Source organism: Maylandia zebra, linkage group LG19 (assembly GCF_041146795.1).
Source record: "Maylandia zebra isolate NMK-2024a linkage group LG19, Mzebra_GT3a, whole genome shotgun sequence".
NCBI lineage: Eukaryota > Metazoa > Chordata > Actinopteri > Cichliformes > Cichlidae > Maylandia > Maylandia zebra.
This window is the reverse complement of record NC_135185.1, coordinates 3,742,798-3,759,650: the sequence shown is the minus strand read 5'-3', so window position 1 is coordinate 3,759,650 and position 16,853 is coordinate 3,742,798. Positions and strand designations below refer to the sequence as shown.

Below are 16,853 nucleotides of genomic sequence, written 5' to 3'. Positions count from 1 at the left end.
TTAATATTACTTTCTACTCGAGGATCTTTTTCTACGTAGCTGACGGCTGGTAACTGTGCAGGGGCGGATCTAGCAAAGTTTAGCCAGGGGGGCCGATAGGGCATTAACAGGGAAAAGGGGGCACAAAGACATACTTTTCTTTCTTATTCTCATTTAAAATGTCGAGCTTTTAATAAATAATTATCCGAATCTTACACCCAAAGTTTTAATTTGATGTAAAATGAATAGAAGTCAATTACTGTATATAGTGACTATTAAGTCTAATATATATACCCTAGTAAGCTATAGTACTTTTTCCTTTGGGAAGGTACCATCTGTGCAGTCTGCAATTTTGTTGAAGAAAGATGTTGAATCTATTTAATATTTCTTGAAAAATAATTGATTTCTGTGCATTTTTTTTCACACTGCATCAAATTAAGGTTGATTACGTTGATTAAGCATCATGAGGTGGAGCGTGAGGGGTGGTTCCCTATTTTTTATTTATTTATTTTTGTTGTTGCTGGGAGTTGGAACCCTATTAGTTAGGTTGCTTAATATTTACGCTAAGTACTCTTTAAAATACCAGAATAGGGAGGATGGTGTAGGTTTAAGTTTATTAGATTGATCAGTATTGCTGAACTATGAAATTTTTTTTTTTTTTTTTGCATACAGGTATAACAGAATAGCTTTAGTGTAGTTGTTGTTTTAAACTTGAGTATGAACTTATACAAAATGCAGCAAGATATTTAAAAAAAAACAGTTTTGTTGATTAAAAAACATTATATCGGATTCATATCGGTATCGGCAGATATCCAAATTTATGGTATCGGTATCGGACATAAAAAAAGTGGTATCGTGCCATCTCTATTATATAGACAAACAAACTCCAAACAGAAAAAATAACTGTCTGAGAAATGTGGTTATAATAAAGTCCCAAAAAACAAAACACTGGAACCTTGAGTACATGTACTGAATAAACTTTATTAATTTTATTCATTTCCAGCTCTGCTAACAGGATGAGAGGTGGAAATGCATTAGAACAACACTGGAACAACATTATTACAAAATACATCCGGCTGAAAAAGAAAAAAAAAAAACTTTTACATTCAGGTAAATGGAAGTTTGACCTTTTCACTACATGTACAGCTGGACGGATAAAATCATACAGAAAACATAACATGATTCATACATGTTTCACTTTTATAGACAGGGACAGAGAGTGACTGCAGATGTGCCCTTTTGCTTGGAAGATTGAAAGCCTTTGTGTGGCTGCTGAGCAAAAACAGTACATGACACTTATTAATCTAGCAATTCCACCAGTCTTTGCCCCAATAACAGACAGAAAAGACAAAAGCTGTGCTATGCAGGAATTATTATTACCCTCATTAAGTAGGTGGAACCTGTTGCTGTTTGTTCATCTGCACAAAAGAAGGTTTGCAGAAAAAAAAAAAACAAGTTGAACTTCATGAAACTTGGTGGAGAGATGGAATTAAGGGCATTAAGGTTTGACTTTTTAGAAAAATATCTACATTTTTTAAATTATTTATTCCTATTATTACTGAAATAACATGGTTCAGTTTTGGGAAAGAAATCGGATGTCTACATTTTAAAAAAACTACAGAAAATCTCCACAGTAGTTTAAGTCACATCTAAGGAAACCGTCATCTTCCTCAAACTTTAACTAAAGAACTTTTTTGCCTATTGTGACAACTCCTTCCACCCCACCTCCTCCTCCTTTTAAGGGCACTGAACCTTACACTTAACTTACATTATATGATAACCCTGAATTAGATAAGCAGATGAAAATGGATGTTAAAAACAGTATTAGTAACATATGAATATAATTTATTGTAGACGGGCTTGGAAATTAAATGCACTGACAGTTGCATGTTAAAAGCACTGATGTGCAGCAGACCTCCTGTAAAAACCTCAAGGATAACCACAGTCCTGTCATAGGAACAGAGGCCTTTAAACACAACTTAAAAACAGCAACATGGTGACAATGTCAAATTAAAAGAATGTATTCTGACAAACTAAAAGCCTTTGAAATGAAAAGGCACTGATATGGAACGTCTTCCCTTTACATCTGCTGTGGTTTTAAAGGTATAATTCATTTATATATATCAGAAAGTACAATTTCAGACATTTATTTAACCATAAAAACCGCATGAGTTACCTTCTCCCACTTATCTTATCTGTTAAAAATCCTCTATAATTTTATCTAATTGTTTTTCAAACCAATAGTTGGAAGTCACTGCTAATTTTGTTGCTGGGTTTTTAGGTTTGGGTTATGTTGTTGAGTGTTTTATGTCTCAGGTGGGATGCAAAAATGTGTTGCGATATCTTATTTTGTTCTGATGTAATCTCATTTGAAATTTGACATTTAAAAAAAGAAAAGAAGAAAGAAATAACAAGACAACGAACCTATTTCCTGCAAACTCTGTTTCCTGTTTAAAATTTTTCTTTGAATGGTGATGTTAAGACCAGATGCTGAAGTTTTCAGTCTTGCTATTATAAGATCAGAGGTCATGGCTCTCCTCCTGTCCTTTTCATTTTACAATGTCAGGAAACAGAATCAATTGAGCACATACTGACAACTGCATTTCAGGACACTGTCTATCCCTGTGAGCAAATTAGCACTGAGCTGCAGACTATGACCTCTGACCTCACTGTGAGGCCTACATGGAGTGGGAATAAAGTTATGTTACAGCTTCTGATTGCAATACATACTATGTCAGCTTTTACTCCCCAGCTTTAGTTTGTTGTGATGCTGCTGGAGCCATTGCGATTGTGTAAAATGTTAGATTTTATTAATTTTTATTTCATTAACTTATTTTATTTATTTATTTATTTTTTGCATAATGTCATCATCAAGACACATCTTTGGTATTTTTTATCTAAAAGCGTTTAAAGACGAAGTTTCCATAGTGCTACAAATGTTTTTAACAGAATAGAGATTTGCTACAGCCTGGACTGCCAGGTGTTTCAGTCAGTTTAGCAGTGTTTTTCTGTGAAGGAGAATAACTGTCATTGTTGTGTAACTGTGAAGACCTTTTAGGATAAAGCCGGAACAGCTTAAAGGATGGGGAAAAATCCAGAAAGATATTATGAACACCAGCAAGTATGCATTTAAACTTGCATCTAAAGTTTTGTGCAAGTGATGTCCTTTGAAATATGTTGCAGTAAAATGAATAAACTGCACCCTAGCACTAACTGTTACCTTCGGATAGTCGGTTTTCAAGGTTAAACATGAATATATGAATATGAACTTGCCATCCTTCAGAAATTAAAGTGAATGGTGAAACCAGAATTAGGCAAATGTGGCTATATTATACAAGAACTTTGTCACTTTTCTTCTTTAATGCAATTAAATCAGCTGAAATGCTCATTATGTAAAATATTATCAAAATAAAAGTGCTTTGTTTGACTGCTGCCTGAAAATGTCAAGCATTATTGGGCTCTAATGCATCGTCTTAGTGAATGTATCCAACAAAACCTTACCCTTTGACCTTGTGTAGCATTAGGTGGCCCATTTGTTCTCCTGTTTGTTCAACGAGCAGCAGCAGACACGTTCACCTGTGATGGTTCTTTACATTTTTACACCTCTTCTCTGCTCAGTCTCTCTTCAGCAGCTTGCTTGGCGTCCTGTGAGCACTCTAGTCCTCAATATGATTGTACAAGGCATCTGCAGTAGGGTTTTTGCGGTGGGATGGGGGCACCAGGTGGTTGGGGAGCTCAGTGGGCAGCTCGTAGCCCTCCAGTTTGATCTTGATGAGATGCTGAGCGAGGGCAAACTCCTCGTCGTCCAGCATGCCATCCTGGTCGCAGTCGGCCAGCTTCCAGATCTTCCCTAGCACAGTGTTGGGCAGCCGAGAGTTCATCATCTCTTTCTTGGCATTGACGCCAGTTATCTTGCCGTTGATAGGCATCAGAGTGTAGAAGATCTCATCGTAACGGTGCTTGTCCCGGCTGACAATCCAATCTTCAGCGTCAGCCCCAGCACTGATCCCCTCACCGTAGCCCTGACCAAAGGGCCCATCCTGGGAGCCCTCAAAGGCACCACCTGACACCATGGCAGGAGGCTGCTTGGCCTCCTCCTCCCGGATCATCGCCATAAGAACAGCAATCTTTGAGGCTAACATTTTATCCACCTTCTCAATCAGCTTCACCTTCAGAGATGGGAACTTACTGAAGTCATAGTGCTGCAGCATGTCCTGGAGGAGAAGAAGAGACACAGGTTAACGTCTGCTAACTACTTTTACAGCTCACACTCAGAGAAACAACTACAACGATGACAGATAATGAAGCCTTTAAAATTGTGGTATATTTTTGGATGAGGTACTTGAACACATTATCATAACATGGTGGCTTGCTCTTTCTGCTCCAGCTTGCAGCTTTCAAAAGGAATGCAAGCTGGACTCTTTTCTGCAAGGCTTTACTATGCACATTTTCTTTTTTTGCCACAAACCTCAACACAAGATTACAGCAAACTGATATTTGCATGTGGGATTAATGTTAGTCACTAAACTTTTGACCCCCTCCCCCGCCAGTCTGCCATTTATTCCAGATTTTATCGATTGCTTAAACACAAATTTCTGAAATTATATCTCATATTGCCAAAACAGTAAACACAAATCATCTCACTCAATTTCCCAAACATAGTATTGTACAATATTGAACAATCTACACTCAAAACCATTCACTCTTGCTGAAAAATCAAACTTTGCCCACAGACAGCACACACAAGGCCTCAAAAACACACACACAACAACATAGTCGTACACATTGGTGCAATAAATGTAAAACAATATTCCCAAAACTGGTAAGTTATGTTGCTTGTGGTTCTTCCCCTCAAAAACCTTTTCACATGATGAACACAAAAAAATGCAACCAATGTATATACAGTGGCACATTTTTATTCATGTACCATACAGTACAACACACACCAAAAACATTAGTCCACCTCAGCATCCTGTCTGTGGTCTGGGTCAGGCCAGGGTCAGGTTCCCTGTAGTGCAGCTGGAACATATGTTGTCTCAGACCATCAAGAAAAGCAAGGAGCTATAGTGTTATAGGGTCCTAGAATGGCATGCTGGTGGAGTATCCCTCGTTGGCTGATGGCTGCGCACAGAGTGACATTCCCTCCATGCTGACCAGGGACATTTACAATAGCCCGATAGCCAATTATGTTCCTCCACCTCCTCCTTGCTGGTGTCCTAGACCTCCTTCTCCTCCTCCTTGACCTCTTCCTATGCATGTCTTTGGATCCATTGTTTCAAACCTGAGTGAGCTGACTTTGGCCCTTTTGACTATCCATCAAAGTTTCTGATTGGTGTGTGATGCATTTTGACTCCTAGTGTTTCCACTTTGTTAACTGTGTGCTGATTGAGCTAAAGCTGTGCTTATGTGAGTTAACATTATTGACTGCTTTCTTGGGGCGTCTATCGCGTTCGGTGTGAACACACCGGAAGTGACCACATGGTGTCAGCACTGACAAATGTAGGGATTTGTGTGTAGAGTTTTGCAGTAACAGTCCACCACATCTGACTCATATGGTAAAGCAGGGGCATAGTGTTTATAGTTCAGGGAAATGGGTGTGCTTTTTAGAAAGTGGCATTATGGTTTTGAAATTTGGGTTCAAACTGAGGTTTAGATGTTGTTTACCTTTCTTGTTTTGTGTGCTTATTTCTTGACTTAGTGAGTTTGCTGTCATCAATGTAGTTTATTTTAAATCACCACCCAAAACACTGGGATTCCTTTTGTTTTGAGCATTACACCTGTTGTTGACTATACATAAAAATGGTCAGAGATTCTCACAGTGAAGTAAAGCAGACGAACCTTAAACCTGAATTTGTTTTACTGGCCAGCAGGGGTCACCTGATCTCCTAGTTACAGGGTCGTGCTTCACTTATGGTTGGTAAGTAACTACCATATGAGTAATGGATTGATTCTTATTTAATGCTTTTCTATACTACTCTTGAGCACTCACAGCAACTTTGGCCAGGATCAAACCACCAACGTTCTGATTAGTAGAGGGCCTGCTCTACCCCCCTGAGCCACAGCCATTCACAGTCCTTTTACATTTTAATGAGATCCAAGCCTCACTAATGATATATATTTTATTCAGAAGCAAAATAACCACAGCCCAATAAAAAGGCCTAAATGGGCCTTACTAACACGCTGACAGCACGATTGCACATTGGTTGGATTTTCAGAGAGGTAAGTGTGTTTTAGCAATTTTCTGTACAAAAATCTATGAATTTTACACATTTTTGAATGACATGTAAAAGTTTCACTTAACATAATAGGACATTTTTCTGGAATTCTAATTACTAGTACCATATTATGCCTTCATTTTAATTACTGGTGTCGCTGCTTAAAGAAAACTATTTGTAAAATAACTACAGGCTCTTTTTCAGGACATCTCACCAGGGAAGTGAAAAATCTCAAACATTTTCTCTGACAATAATCCAATAAAAACAAAGTTTCGCTGAGGGAAACACACACACACACTTGCTGTGCAGCATCTCTCTATCGGCCCAGCAGAGCAGCTGCAGTTCAGTTCATTCTGTCCCAGCAGCTAAAACCTTCCCTGACGTCAGGAAAACAGTTCTTCTTCTTCAGATCACACGTTGTTCCGCATGATGACATGATGCAATGCTATAATCATTTGTTTATCATTTAAATTCAGGTTTTCTTTTACTAAACAACGATTTTCCTGTATTTGCATAAACAGGGACAGGGATTATATTAAACCCAGTGCTCCAGGTCTATCAGCCAGTGTCCAAGAGTGCATTTGCAAACTCTGCCACTCTAAAGGAGACATACACTTCAGAATGACAATTCCACCGAGTGGGCAAGAAGTATAGCACTACTATTCCTATGTGATGCTTCCTATTTGTCAAATTAAAACACAATTTTCTAGAGTCAGGGAAGAATAATTATTTGATCCACTACTGAATTTTTAAATTTGTTCACTTACAAAGAAGTATAAGGAGTCATGTTTTGCTTCAGAATCAAATACTTATTTCACTCAGTGACATGCAAACCAATTCATGACTTTTAAGTAATGCGCTTTTCTTTTCTGTATATTTGCCATTCTGTCTCTCTCCTTTAAAATAAAACTGCTATAAAAAATTAGAAGACTGCTCATTTCTTTGGAAGTGAGCAAACTGTCAAATTCAACAGGGAATTAAATCATTTCCCGTACGGTACGAGCGGCTTCTGTTTCAAGAAACTGTTACTGTGATATGACTGTGATACAAAAAACTATTCTAAAATTGGCAGTTACAGTTACATTGTCTCTTTTTGTTGTGTTAAAAGTGATTAACAGACTTTATCTGGGTTGAGTAAAAATATTCTCAGGATATCCAGGTCCAAAGTGTGTGTGTGTGTGTGTGTGTGTGTGTGTGTGTGTGTGTGTGTGTGCGTGTGTTCTAATAACCAGCAGGAGATGACTCCTGTCTAATTGCACAGAGGTCTTTGGGAACTGCTGGCTACTGTGTTGGCTTTTACGTACCTGCATCTTAGTGACATTGGGGAAGTCTCCAGGGCTGATGTGGTGCTCTCTCTGTAGGATGGTGTAGATCTCCGGGAGTCTCTGGATCAGTTCGTCCTTCTTCTTTTCCCGTCCAAACAGAGATGGCATCTCTTTCTTCAGGTAGCTGATAATGTAGGCATGCACCTGCAAGCAGGAAAGCAATGGAGATCATAAGCATTTTAAAATGCCGTGGAGGGGACACAGATCTAAATTCTGTGCCTTAAAACTTAAAGTTTCTTTTAATGGCAGCTTTGGCAGCTTTTTTCCTTTGAGACATTTGAGATTGCATTGAAAGAAGAGGAATGAAACTAAAAGTGTTGCATCAGAAAGCTGATTGAAACTGATCACAAAAGTTCATTCAGCTCATTAAATCTTAAAAAAAGCCAAAATTCAGGACAAGTGAGGAAGCAAACAGAGAAGAAGTCTGAGTACATGGCAACGCTTAACTGAGACAAAACCGAAGTTATTTATGACTGATCCCCTTTAACTCTTCTGTGTTACCAGTGTAACACACAGCACGGCACAGAAGACACTACCCTGATAGATCCTCAAAAGGAAAAGGTCACAGCCCTCCCGCTGCCAGAGCTCCGTTCAATAACAGCACTGTTTACACAGAGTTTCCTTAATCACACCACCAACACAGGAAGTCTGCTATCTGGGCTACAGGTTACCATGGAGGTCAAGGAAGCTCATACTCTCATGTGTTTAGGTTAATAAAATGAGATTTGAAAATTCAAACAATCAGAAATTGTGAGATGACATCTCACAAATTTAACTTTAATCATTTGTATTTAAGTAAAGAAAAACAAATAATCTTTACATGGAACAACCACAACGTCGACATTTTGTCAACATAAAAACAAAGAATATTTCACAAAATATTCTTTGTTTAAATCTTTAAATATGATTTTATTATGGAATGAAATGGATAATGCAGAAATCTCAGGCTGTTTCCTCTTGCTGGAATAAAAATATAGCTTGAAGTCTGGGTGTTGAGACTTTGGATGAGAGAGAAACAGGAAACTATGAGATGCTGGGTCAGAGGGGAACTTATGGTGACTGATGGATTAGAAGAGGAGAAGAAACAGGAGGAGAAAGGAGGAATGTAGGAGTGCAGGAGGATCATCGGTTACACAGGCAAAGGCATAATGATGGTGGAAGGAAGGGAGGAGTAACACAGTGAGGGAATGAGGTCATGGGATTTCTGAGGGCAAAGTGCCAGAGTACATGAGTGCCATTTATTAAAAGTTACAGAGGAAGGAAAAACAAAACTAAAAAGACTCCTTGGCATGTTTCTGGGTGCTGAACATAACTACATGTGTGAGAAAACAGCTTAGATTCATTTCATTTTCAAATGTACAAAAAAAACCCCAAACACAAAACTGTCATTTGTAACTGTAACAAAAACATCTACAAATCCCATTATTTCCTTTGCATCAGTGGCTTAACGTTATCACACCACAAACATCACATCGCAGTGTTTCCACTAGAAAGCACTTGTCATATGTTAGTAGAGAGCAGCCAAATCCTTTGTTTAGCTGATAATTGAAATATGCACCATAACAAAGTTGCTAAACCTCACAGGATTGTGTCATTTCAAGAACTTTTGCAGCTAAACACACATCTGTGCTTGGTGTGGATCGCTCACTCAGGACAGATTCCAGCTCATTGTATAACAACACAACAGACCTGATACAGCTGCTGGATGTGCCTCACTATTAAGTTTTCACAGCAGCCTTCGCAATTTCCCACATAAATACCTTATGAAAAAAGAAGCAACCACGGAGGAAGAGGCTGTGACTTCACACTGAATCTCCTGAGATGATAGACGATCAAATCAACTTGAGCGTCATTGTACAACATTACGAAACATTACAGAGATTAATAATATTAATATGATTGATGTTATTAACCTGCTTCTCTTTGCTTGCTCAAAAATATAGTGGTACCTGAAGTACTTGATCTTTGTTATACTTCAAATTAGAGATGGACCGATCCGATATTACGTATCGGTATCGGTCCGATACTGACCTAAATTACTGGATCGGATATCGGAGAAAAATAAAAAATGTAATCCGATCCATTAAATATCACGAAAGCACCTCGCAAAACTTGCAACACGCCGTAACTCACCTCAGAACGTTAGCAGTCGAGCAGTATGCATCACGTGATAGAGCGGCTGTGGCATGCCGGACCTGTGGTCTGGATAGCATGTGGAGCTTCGCTAGCAACCTGGCATTTCATCTCCGACAAAGTTATCCCCGAGAGAAGTAAAGCAAGTGTGTAAGTCCATCTCTGAATGTTTGTAAAGCATTCCCACGTTAAGCTTAACAAGCGACTGCCTCTCGCTCTCCGGCTGCTACTTCAATCGTGAAACTGCTTAAATGATCAGCTGATCGGCTTTTCTGTCGCGAGTCCGTGTCTCTTGTTTGTTTTTGGCCCACTTTGCACCAGAAAGAGGAAACCAGCGGCTGAACAACAGCAGAACGTTTAAGCTTGATAAGCTGTTGTTAGAATTTATTTAATATTTCTTTCTACACCAGGATCTTTTTCTACGTAGCTGACGCTGGTAACTGTGCAGGGGCGGATCTAGCAAAGTTTAGCCAGGGGGGCCGATAGGGCATGAACAGGGAAAAGGGGGCACAAAGACATACTTTTCTTTCTTATTCTCATTTAAAATGTCGAGCTTTTAATAAATAATTATCTGACACCCAAAGTTTTAATTTGATGTAAAATGAATAGAAGTCAATTACTGTATATAGTGACTATTAAGTCTAATATATACCCTAGTAAGCTATAGTACTTTTTACTTTGGGAAGGTACCATCTGTGCAGTCTGCAATTTTGTTGAAGAAAGATGTTGAATCTATTTAATATTTCTTGAAAAATAATTGATTTCTGTGCATTTTTTTTCACACTGCATCAAATTAAGGTTGATTACGTCGATTAAGCATCATGAGGTGGCGCATGAGGGGTGGTTCCTTATTTTTTATTTATTTCTTTTTGTTGTTGCTGGGAGTTGGAACCCTATTAGTTAGGTTGCTTAATATTTACGCTAAGTACTCTTTAAAATACCAGAATAGGGAGGATGGTGTAGGTCTAAGTTTATTAGATTGATCAGTATTGCTGAACTATGAAATATTTTTTTTGTATACAGGTATAACAGAATAGCTTTAGTGTAGTTGTTGTTTTAAACTTGAGTATGAACTTGCAGACTTGCAAAATGCAGCAAGATATTTTAAAAAACAGTTTTGTTGATTAAAAAACATTATATCGGATTCATATCGGTATCGGCAGATATCCAAATTTATGATATCGGTATCGGTATCGGACATAAAAAAAGTGGTATCGTGCCATCTCTACTTCAAATATAATAACATTTTACATGCTCTCAAACTTCGTTCTATGTGGTGTACGCTAGAAGGCTTTTTACAAAATAAAAGCCCTTTGTTTCTTATATGCTTCTACCAGGCTGGACAAGTGTTCCAAATACTGAGCTGAGCATATGCCCTGTATCCCCCACTATGGTGACCATAAGCAAAAATGCAGCTCGGTTAAAGTTAAAGTTAAACCGTTAACTGTTTGATAGCTCTACATTATTATAACCAAATAAACAATAAGGCCCTGATTTAATTTTTTTAAAGCTCATTTTATTTATTTATTAGTCAGACCTGCTCATATCAAATTATAAGTCTGAAACATTAAAACACACCAAGTAACAAATTAACTGCAGTTACATTGTTGTTACATCAATTATTGAGCTGAATTACAGTTTTCCTTTCTTTATTTACTTAACTCCTCCTTGAATCGCTACCTTATCGTGGTGGAGGGGTTTGTGTGTCCCAGGGATCCCAGGGGCTATGTTGTCTGGGGGCTTTTGCCCCCTGGTAGGGTCTCCCATGGCAAACTGGTCCTGGGTGAGGGACCAGACAAAGAGCGATTCAGAAGACCCCCATGAAAAGAATATCGAGGGAACAGTTTACCCTGCCCGGGATAGGGTTACCGGGGCCCCGCCCTGGAGCCAGGCCCGGGGAGGGTGCCCGAGGGCGAGCGTCTGGTGGCCGGGCCTTAGTCCATGGGGCCCGGCCGGGCACAGCCCGAAGAGGAGACATGGGCCCATCCTCCCGCAGGCCCACCACCCGCAGGAGGCGCCATAGGGGTCGGGTGCATTGTGAGCCGGGTGGCGGCCAGGAGCGGAGGCCCTGGCGGACCGACCCCCGGCTGCCAAGACTGGCAATAGGGACATGGAATGTCACCTCTCTGGTGGGGAAGGAGCCTGAGTTGGTGCGTGAGGTTGAGAGGTACCGGCTAGATATAGTTGGGCTCACCTCTACGCATTGTCTGGGCTCTGGAACCAGTCTCCTGGAGAGGGGCTGGACTCTGTCTCAGTCTGGAGTTGCCCCTGGTGAGAGGCGGCGGGCTGGGGTGGGTATTCTTATATCCCCTCGGCTTGCTGCCGGTACGTTGGGGTTTTTCCCGGTGGACGAGAGGGTTTGTTCCCTGCGCCTTAGGGTCGGGGAACGGGTCCTGACTGTCATCTGCGCTTATGCGCCGAGTGGCAGTTCGGAGTACCCAGCCTTCTTAGAGTCCCTGGGGGGGGTGCTGGAAGGTGCTCCACCTGGAGACTCTGTTGTCCTGCTGGGAGACTTCAATGCTCACGTGGGTAACGACAGCGAGACCTGGAGGGGCGTGATTGGGAGGAACGGCCTCCCTGATCTGAACCCGAGCGGTGCTTTGTTATTGGACTTCTGTGCTAATCACAGTTTGGCCATAACGAACACCCTGTTCGAACATAAGAGTGTCCATAAGTGCACGTGGCACCAGGATGCTCTAGGCCGTAGGTCGATGATCGATTTTGTAATCGTATCACCAGACCTGCGACCATATGTTCTGGACACTCGGGTAAAGAGAGGGGCTGAGCTGTCAACTGATCACCACCTGGTGGTGAGTTGGATCAGGTGGCGGGGGAGGACGCTGGACAGACCTGGTGCACCTAAACGCGTAGTGAGGGTGTGCTGGGAACGTCTAGCAGAGGCCCCAGTCCGCGAGATCTTCAACGCACACCTCCGGCAGAGCTTCAACAGCATTCCGAGGGAGACTGGGGACATTGAGTCCGAATGGACCATGTTCAGCGTCTCCATTGCCGAAGCTGCTGCATTGAGCTGCGGCCGCAAGGTGGTTGGTGCCTGCCGTGGTGGTAATCCCCGAACCAAATGGTGGACACCAGAGGTGAAGGGAGCCACCAGGCTGAAGAAGGAGGCCTATCGGGCTTGGTTAGCCTGTGGGACTCCGGAGGCAGCCGACAGGTATCGACAGGCCAAGCGGAATGCGGCTCGGGCAGTGGCTGAAGCAAAAACTCGGGTGTGGGAGGAGTTCGGAGAGGCCATGGAAAAAGACTTTCGGACTGCCTCGAAGAGATTCTGGCAAACCGTCAGGCGTCTCAGGAGGGGAAAGCGGTGCTCTACCTGCACTGTGTATAGTGCTGGCGGAGCGCTGTTGACGTCGACTGAGAAAATTGTCGGGCGGTGGAAGGAATACTTCGAGGACCTCCTTAATCCCACTGACACGTCTTCCGGGGAGGAAGCAGAGTCTGGGGATGAGGGGTGTGACCCACCGATTTCCGGGGGCGAGGTCACTGAGGCAGTTAAACAACTCCTTGGTGGCAGAGCCCCTGGTGTCGATGAGGTCCGCCCCGAGTTCCTGAAGGCTCTGGACGTTGTAGGGCTGTCTTGGTTGACACGTCTCTGCAATGTTGCGTGGAGATCAGGGGCAGTACCTGTGGACTGGCAGACCGGGGTGGTGGTCCCCATCTTCAAGAAGGGGGACCGGAGGGTGTGTTCCAACTACAGGGGGATCACACTCCTCAGCCTCCCCGGGAAAGTCTATGCCAGGGTGCTGGAGAGGAGGGTTCGTCCGCTAGTCGAACCTCGGATACAGGAGGAACAATGCGGTTTTCGTCCTGGTCGCGGAACACTGGACCAGCTCTTTGTCCTCTCGAGGATACTTGAGGGTGCATGGGAGTTTGCCCAACCAGTCTACATGTGTTTTGTGGACCTGGAGAAGGCATTCGACCGTGTCCCTCGGGGCGTCCTGTGGGAGGTGTTGCGCGAGTATGGGGTGTCTGGCCCATTGCTACGGGCCATTCAATCCCTATACAACCGTTGCAAGAGCTTGGTTCGCATTGCCGGCAATAAGTCGGACTCGTTCCCGGTGGGTGATGGGCTCCGCCAAGGCTGCCCTTTGTCTCCGGTTCTGTTCATAATTTTTATGGACAGGATTTCTAGGCGCAGCCAAGTGGCGGAGGGCTTTCGCTTTGGTGGCCTCAGAATCTCATCTCTGATTTTTGCGGATGATGTGGTTCTGTTGGCTTCATCGGGTGAGGGCCTCCAGCTCGCACTGGAGCGGTTCGCAGCCGAGTGTAACGCAGCGGGAATGAGGATCAGCACCTCCAAATCTGAGGCCATGGTTCTCAGCCGGAAAAGGGTGGAGTGCCCACTCCGGGTCGGGGATGAGTTCCTGCCCCAAGTGGAGGAGTTCAAGTATCTCGGGGTCTTGTTCGCGAGTGATGGGAGAAGGGAGCTGGAGATCGACAGACGGATTGGGGCTGCGGCTGCAGTAATGCGGACGCTGCACCGGTCAGTCGTGGTGAAGAGGGAGCTGAGTGTAAAAGTGAAGCTCTCAATTTACCGGTCGATCTACGTCCCTACCCTCACCTATGGCCACGAGCTGTGGGTAGTGACCGAAAGAACGAGATCGCGGATACAAGCGGCGGAAATGAGCTTCCTCCGAAGGGTGGCTGGCCTCTCCCTTAGAGATAGGGTGAGAAGTTCGGCCATCCGGGAGGGGCTTAGAGTAGAGCAGCTGCTGCTCCACATCGAAAGGAGCCAGCTGAGGTGGTTCGGGCATCTGGCAAGGATGCCCCCTGGGCGCCTCCTGGGCGAGGTGTTCCAGGCATGTCCCACCGGGAGGAGGCCCCGGGGCAGACCCAGGACACGCTGGAGAGATTATATCTCTCGGCTGGCCTGGGAACGCCTTGGTATTCCCCCGGACAAGCTGGAGGAGGTGGCTGGGGAGAGGGAGGTCTGGACCTCTTTGCTTAGGCTGCTACCCCCGCGACCCGACCTCGGATAAGCGGATGAAGATGGATGGATGGATGGATGGATGGATGGATATTTACTTAACGTAGGACTACTTTGAAAATTATAGGACCCCTCTGGCTGTATACATAAATACAACCATGTTCTTATTAGCAAGAATATAAAATTAAATTATATCTAAAAAAAGACCCACACCAGCACAGTGATGGCAAAATATAAGCCCTGCATGATATGTGTGACGCATGTTTTCTATCTCATTTAGTTCTTTAAAATATATTAAAAACTCTTCTAAATTGAATTCATGTGGTTGTTGTAAGCTTGGTTTCAGGATTAGGGTCTGATTCAGGCTTTATTTCCACATCAGTGTTAAAATTAAATACCACTTCTGTTTCCTGTTTCCCCAGAATAAAAAACATCTATGTTTCGATTCTTCATTTGAAAGGCTGAAACAACAGCTGACATCATTAGAAACCATTTTCTCACAAGGACACCTCCATTAAACATAGATTTAGCCAGTTGGAAACACTATCCCAGTGATCCTCAGTCAAATATTCCACAGTATTCCTAGAATTCCTCAAAGTCTAGAATTCCTGAAAGTTAACTCCAACCACAACGTGTGACTTCCTGTCTCACCTTGGCCAACCTCGCCCTCTTGATCAAGTCGTTGAGTTTACGGAGAGCAGCATTCCTGGGAAGACTCTGGATGTCCCGGAACAGGTCCTGAGACTCTGCCTCGAACAGACGCCTGACAAGTACCAGGAATGAATCAATGAATGAATGAAGTAAGACACGTATATGGAGAAAGAAATCCTACTCTAACAAGCAAATGAGTAAACACACGAACAAATGGATGGATGGATGAAACAATACATACATCATGGAGAAAGGTTAAATAACTAAATTAGATTATTTTATGAACATATGAATAACAGTTTTCTTCATTCTTACAACCATCTATCATATTATATTTTTATAGTATATTTATTTTTTCATTCAATTCCACTTGTGCAATCAATTCTTTTGAGAAAGCAATAATCAATTTTAATTGCAGCACCTGTTCTACATGTTTTAATGTGTAAACACATGAACTGTGTACATGCTGCATCTCCAAGCTTAGTTTTTCAATTCCATCCAAAATTTGTCTTTAGACAAATGGGGGGTGGGAACTAAAACAAATTGCTTCAGTCAGAGGATGAAATTGATGGGTTGGTTTGGAATTATGAATCATAGATAAGAGGTTCTCATGTCTAACTTCATTAAAAAAGCATCATTCCCTGCGAACAAACAGACAAAGTAACGTATCTCACCTGTTCTCTGTGTTTTGCAGCGGTTTGGCCCAGAAGGAGCCGAGATAAACTCTCACCACCTCTGGAGTGTTGATCACCTTCCCCAGTGACCACATGAGGGCGCCATACACCCGCATGAGCTGCTGGGTGTCCACCTAATCGAACAGGTGAGGAGGAGGAGCTTAAGGTTAGACTGACACAGGTAAGCAGAGTTTAATTTCATGTTAGATTTGTTCAGCTTCTCCTACCTGGTCTGCCTTGTTGAGGACGACTCGGATCTTGTCGTCTTGACCCTTGAAAGCTTTGATGGCCTCTGAAAACTCATCTGAGATGTCCAGCTTGTGTGCATCAAAGAGGAGAATGATCCGGTCCACTCGCTCTCCAAACCAACGCAGGACCTCAGCAAAGTCATAACCTTGCAACAGGGAGACAAACAAAAGGATCAGTCTAGTTCCCATTTCTAGATCATTTCTGGAAAATGAACACTTAGCATAACAAAGTCTAATAATTTTGACTGATGAGAAAGAAAATTACATTTGGCTTGAGGTGTAATTTGTGCACCACTATTGAGTGGAACAGGAATTTGATCCCCTACAACCCAGCAATAATTCTGGTTTACAGAGATTAGAATCAACCAGTCAATGAATGAATGAAATAATCAATCAATCAGTCAATCTGATACTCCCGACCCTGAACCATAAGACTATGCTTGGGAGAAAGCACTGTGGTCAGATGAAACCAAAACCAAGCTCTTTGCCATCAAATGAGGCAGAGTATGACACAAAGGACACCATCCCCACAGTCAAGCATGTTTCAAGTGGAAACAATATGCTTTGGGGCTGTTTTTCTACTAAGGCTACAGAGATGACTCCACCACACTGACGTACCAATGGATGGGGTCGTGCACCGTAAAATCTCAGACAGAAGATGGGTCCTAAAGATGGGTCATGAA

The 16,853-nt window shown here is 42.6% G+C and overlaps 1 protein-coding gene across 1 annotated transcript in view; it reads right to left on the bottom strand.

The window, feature by feature from the left end:
* Window positions 1-940: 940 nt before the first annotated feature.
* ehd4 (EH-domain containing 4) overlaps window positions 941-16,853 on the bottom strand; it is a 39,829-nt gene continuing 23,916 nt past the window's right edge. The window contains exons 4-8 of the mRNA XM_024800044.2: window positions 16,150-16,316; window positions 15,923-16,056; window positions 15,249-15,360; window positions 7,499-7,663; window positions 941-4,193 (exon numbers count right to left, since the gene is read on the bottom strand). Of these exons, the coding sequence (XP_024655812.2) occupies window positions 3,636-4,193; window positions 7,499-7,663; window positions 15,249-15,360; window positions 15,923-16,056; window positions 16,150-16,316 (1,136 nt within the window). The 3' untranslated portion in view covers window positions 941-3,635. The remainder of the gene's footprint in view (window positions 4,194-7,498; window positions 7,664-15,248; window positions 15,361-15,922; window positions 16,057-16,149; window positions 16,317-16,853) is intronic.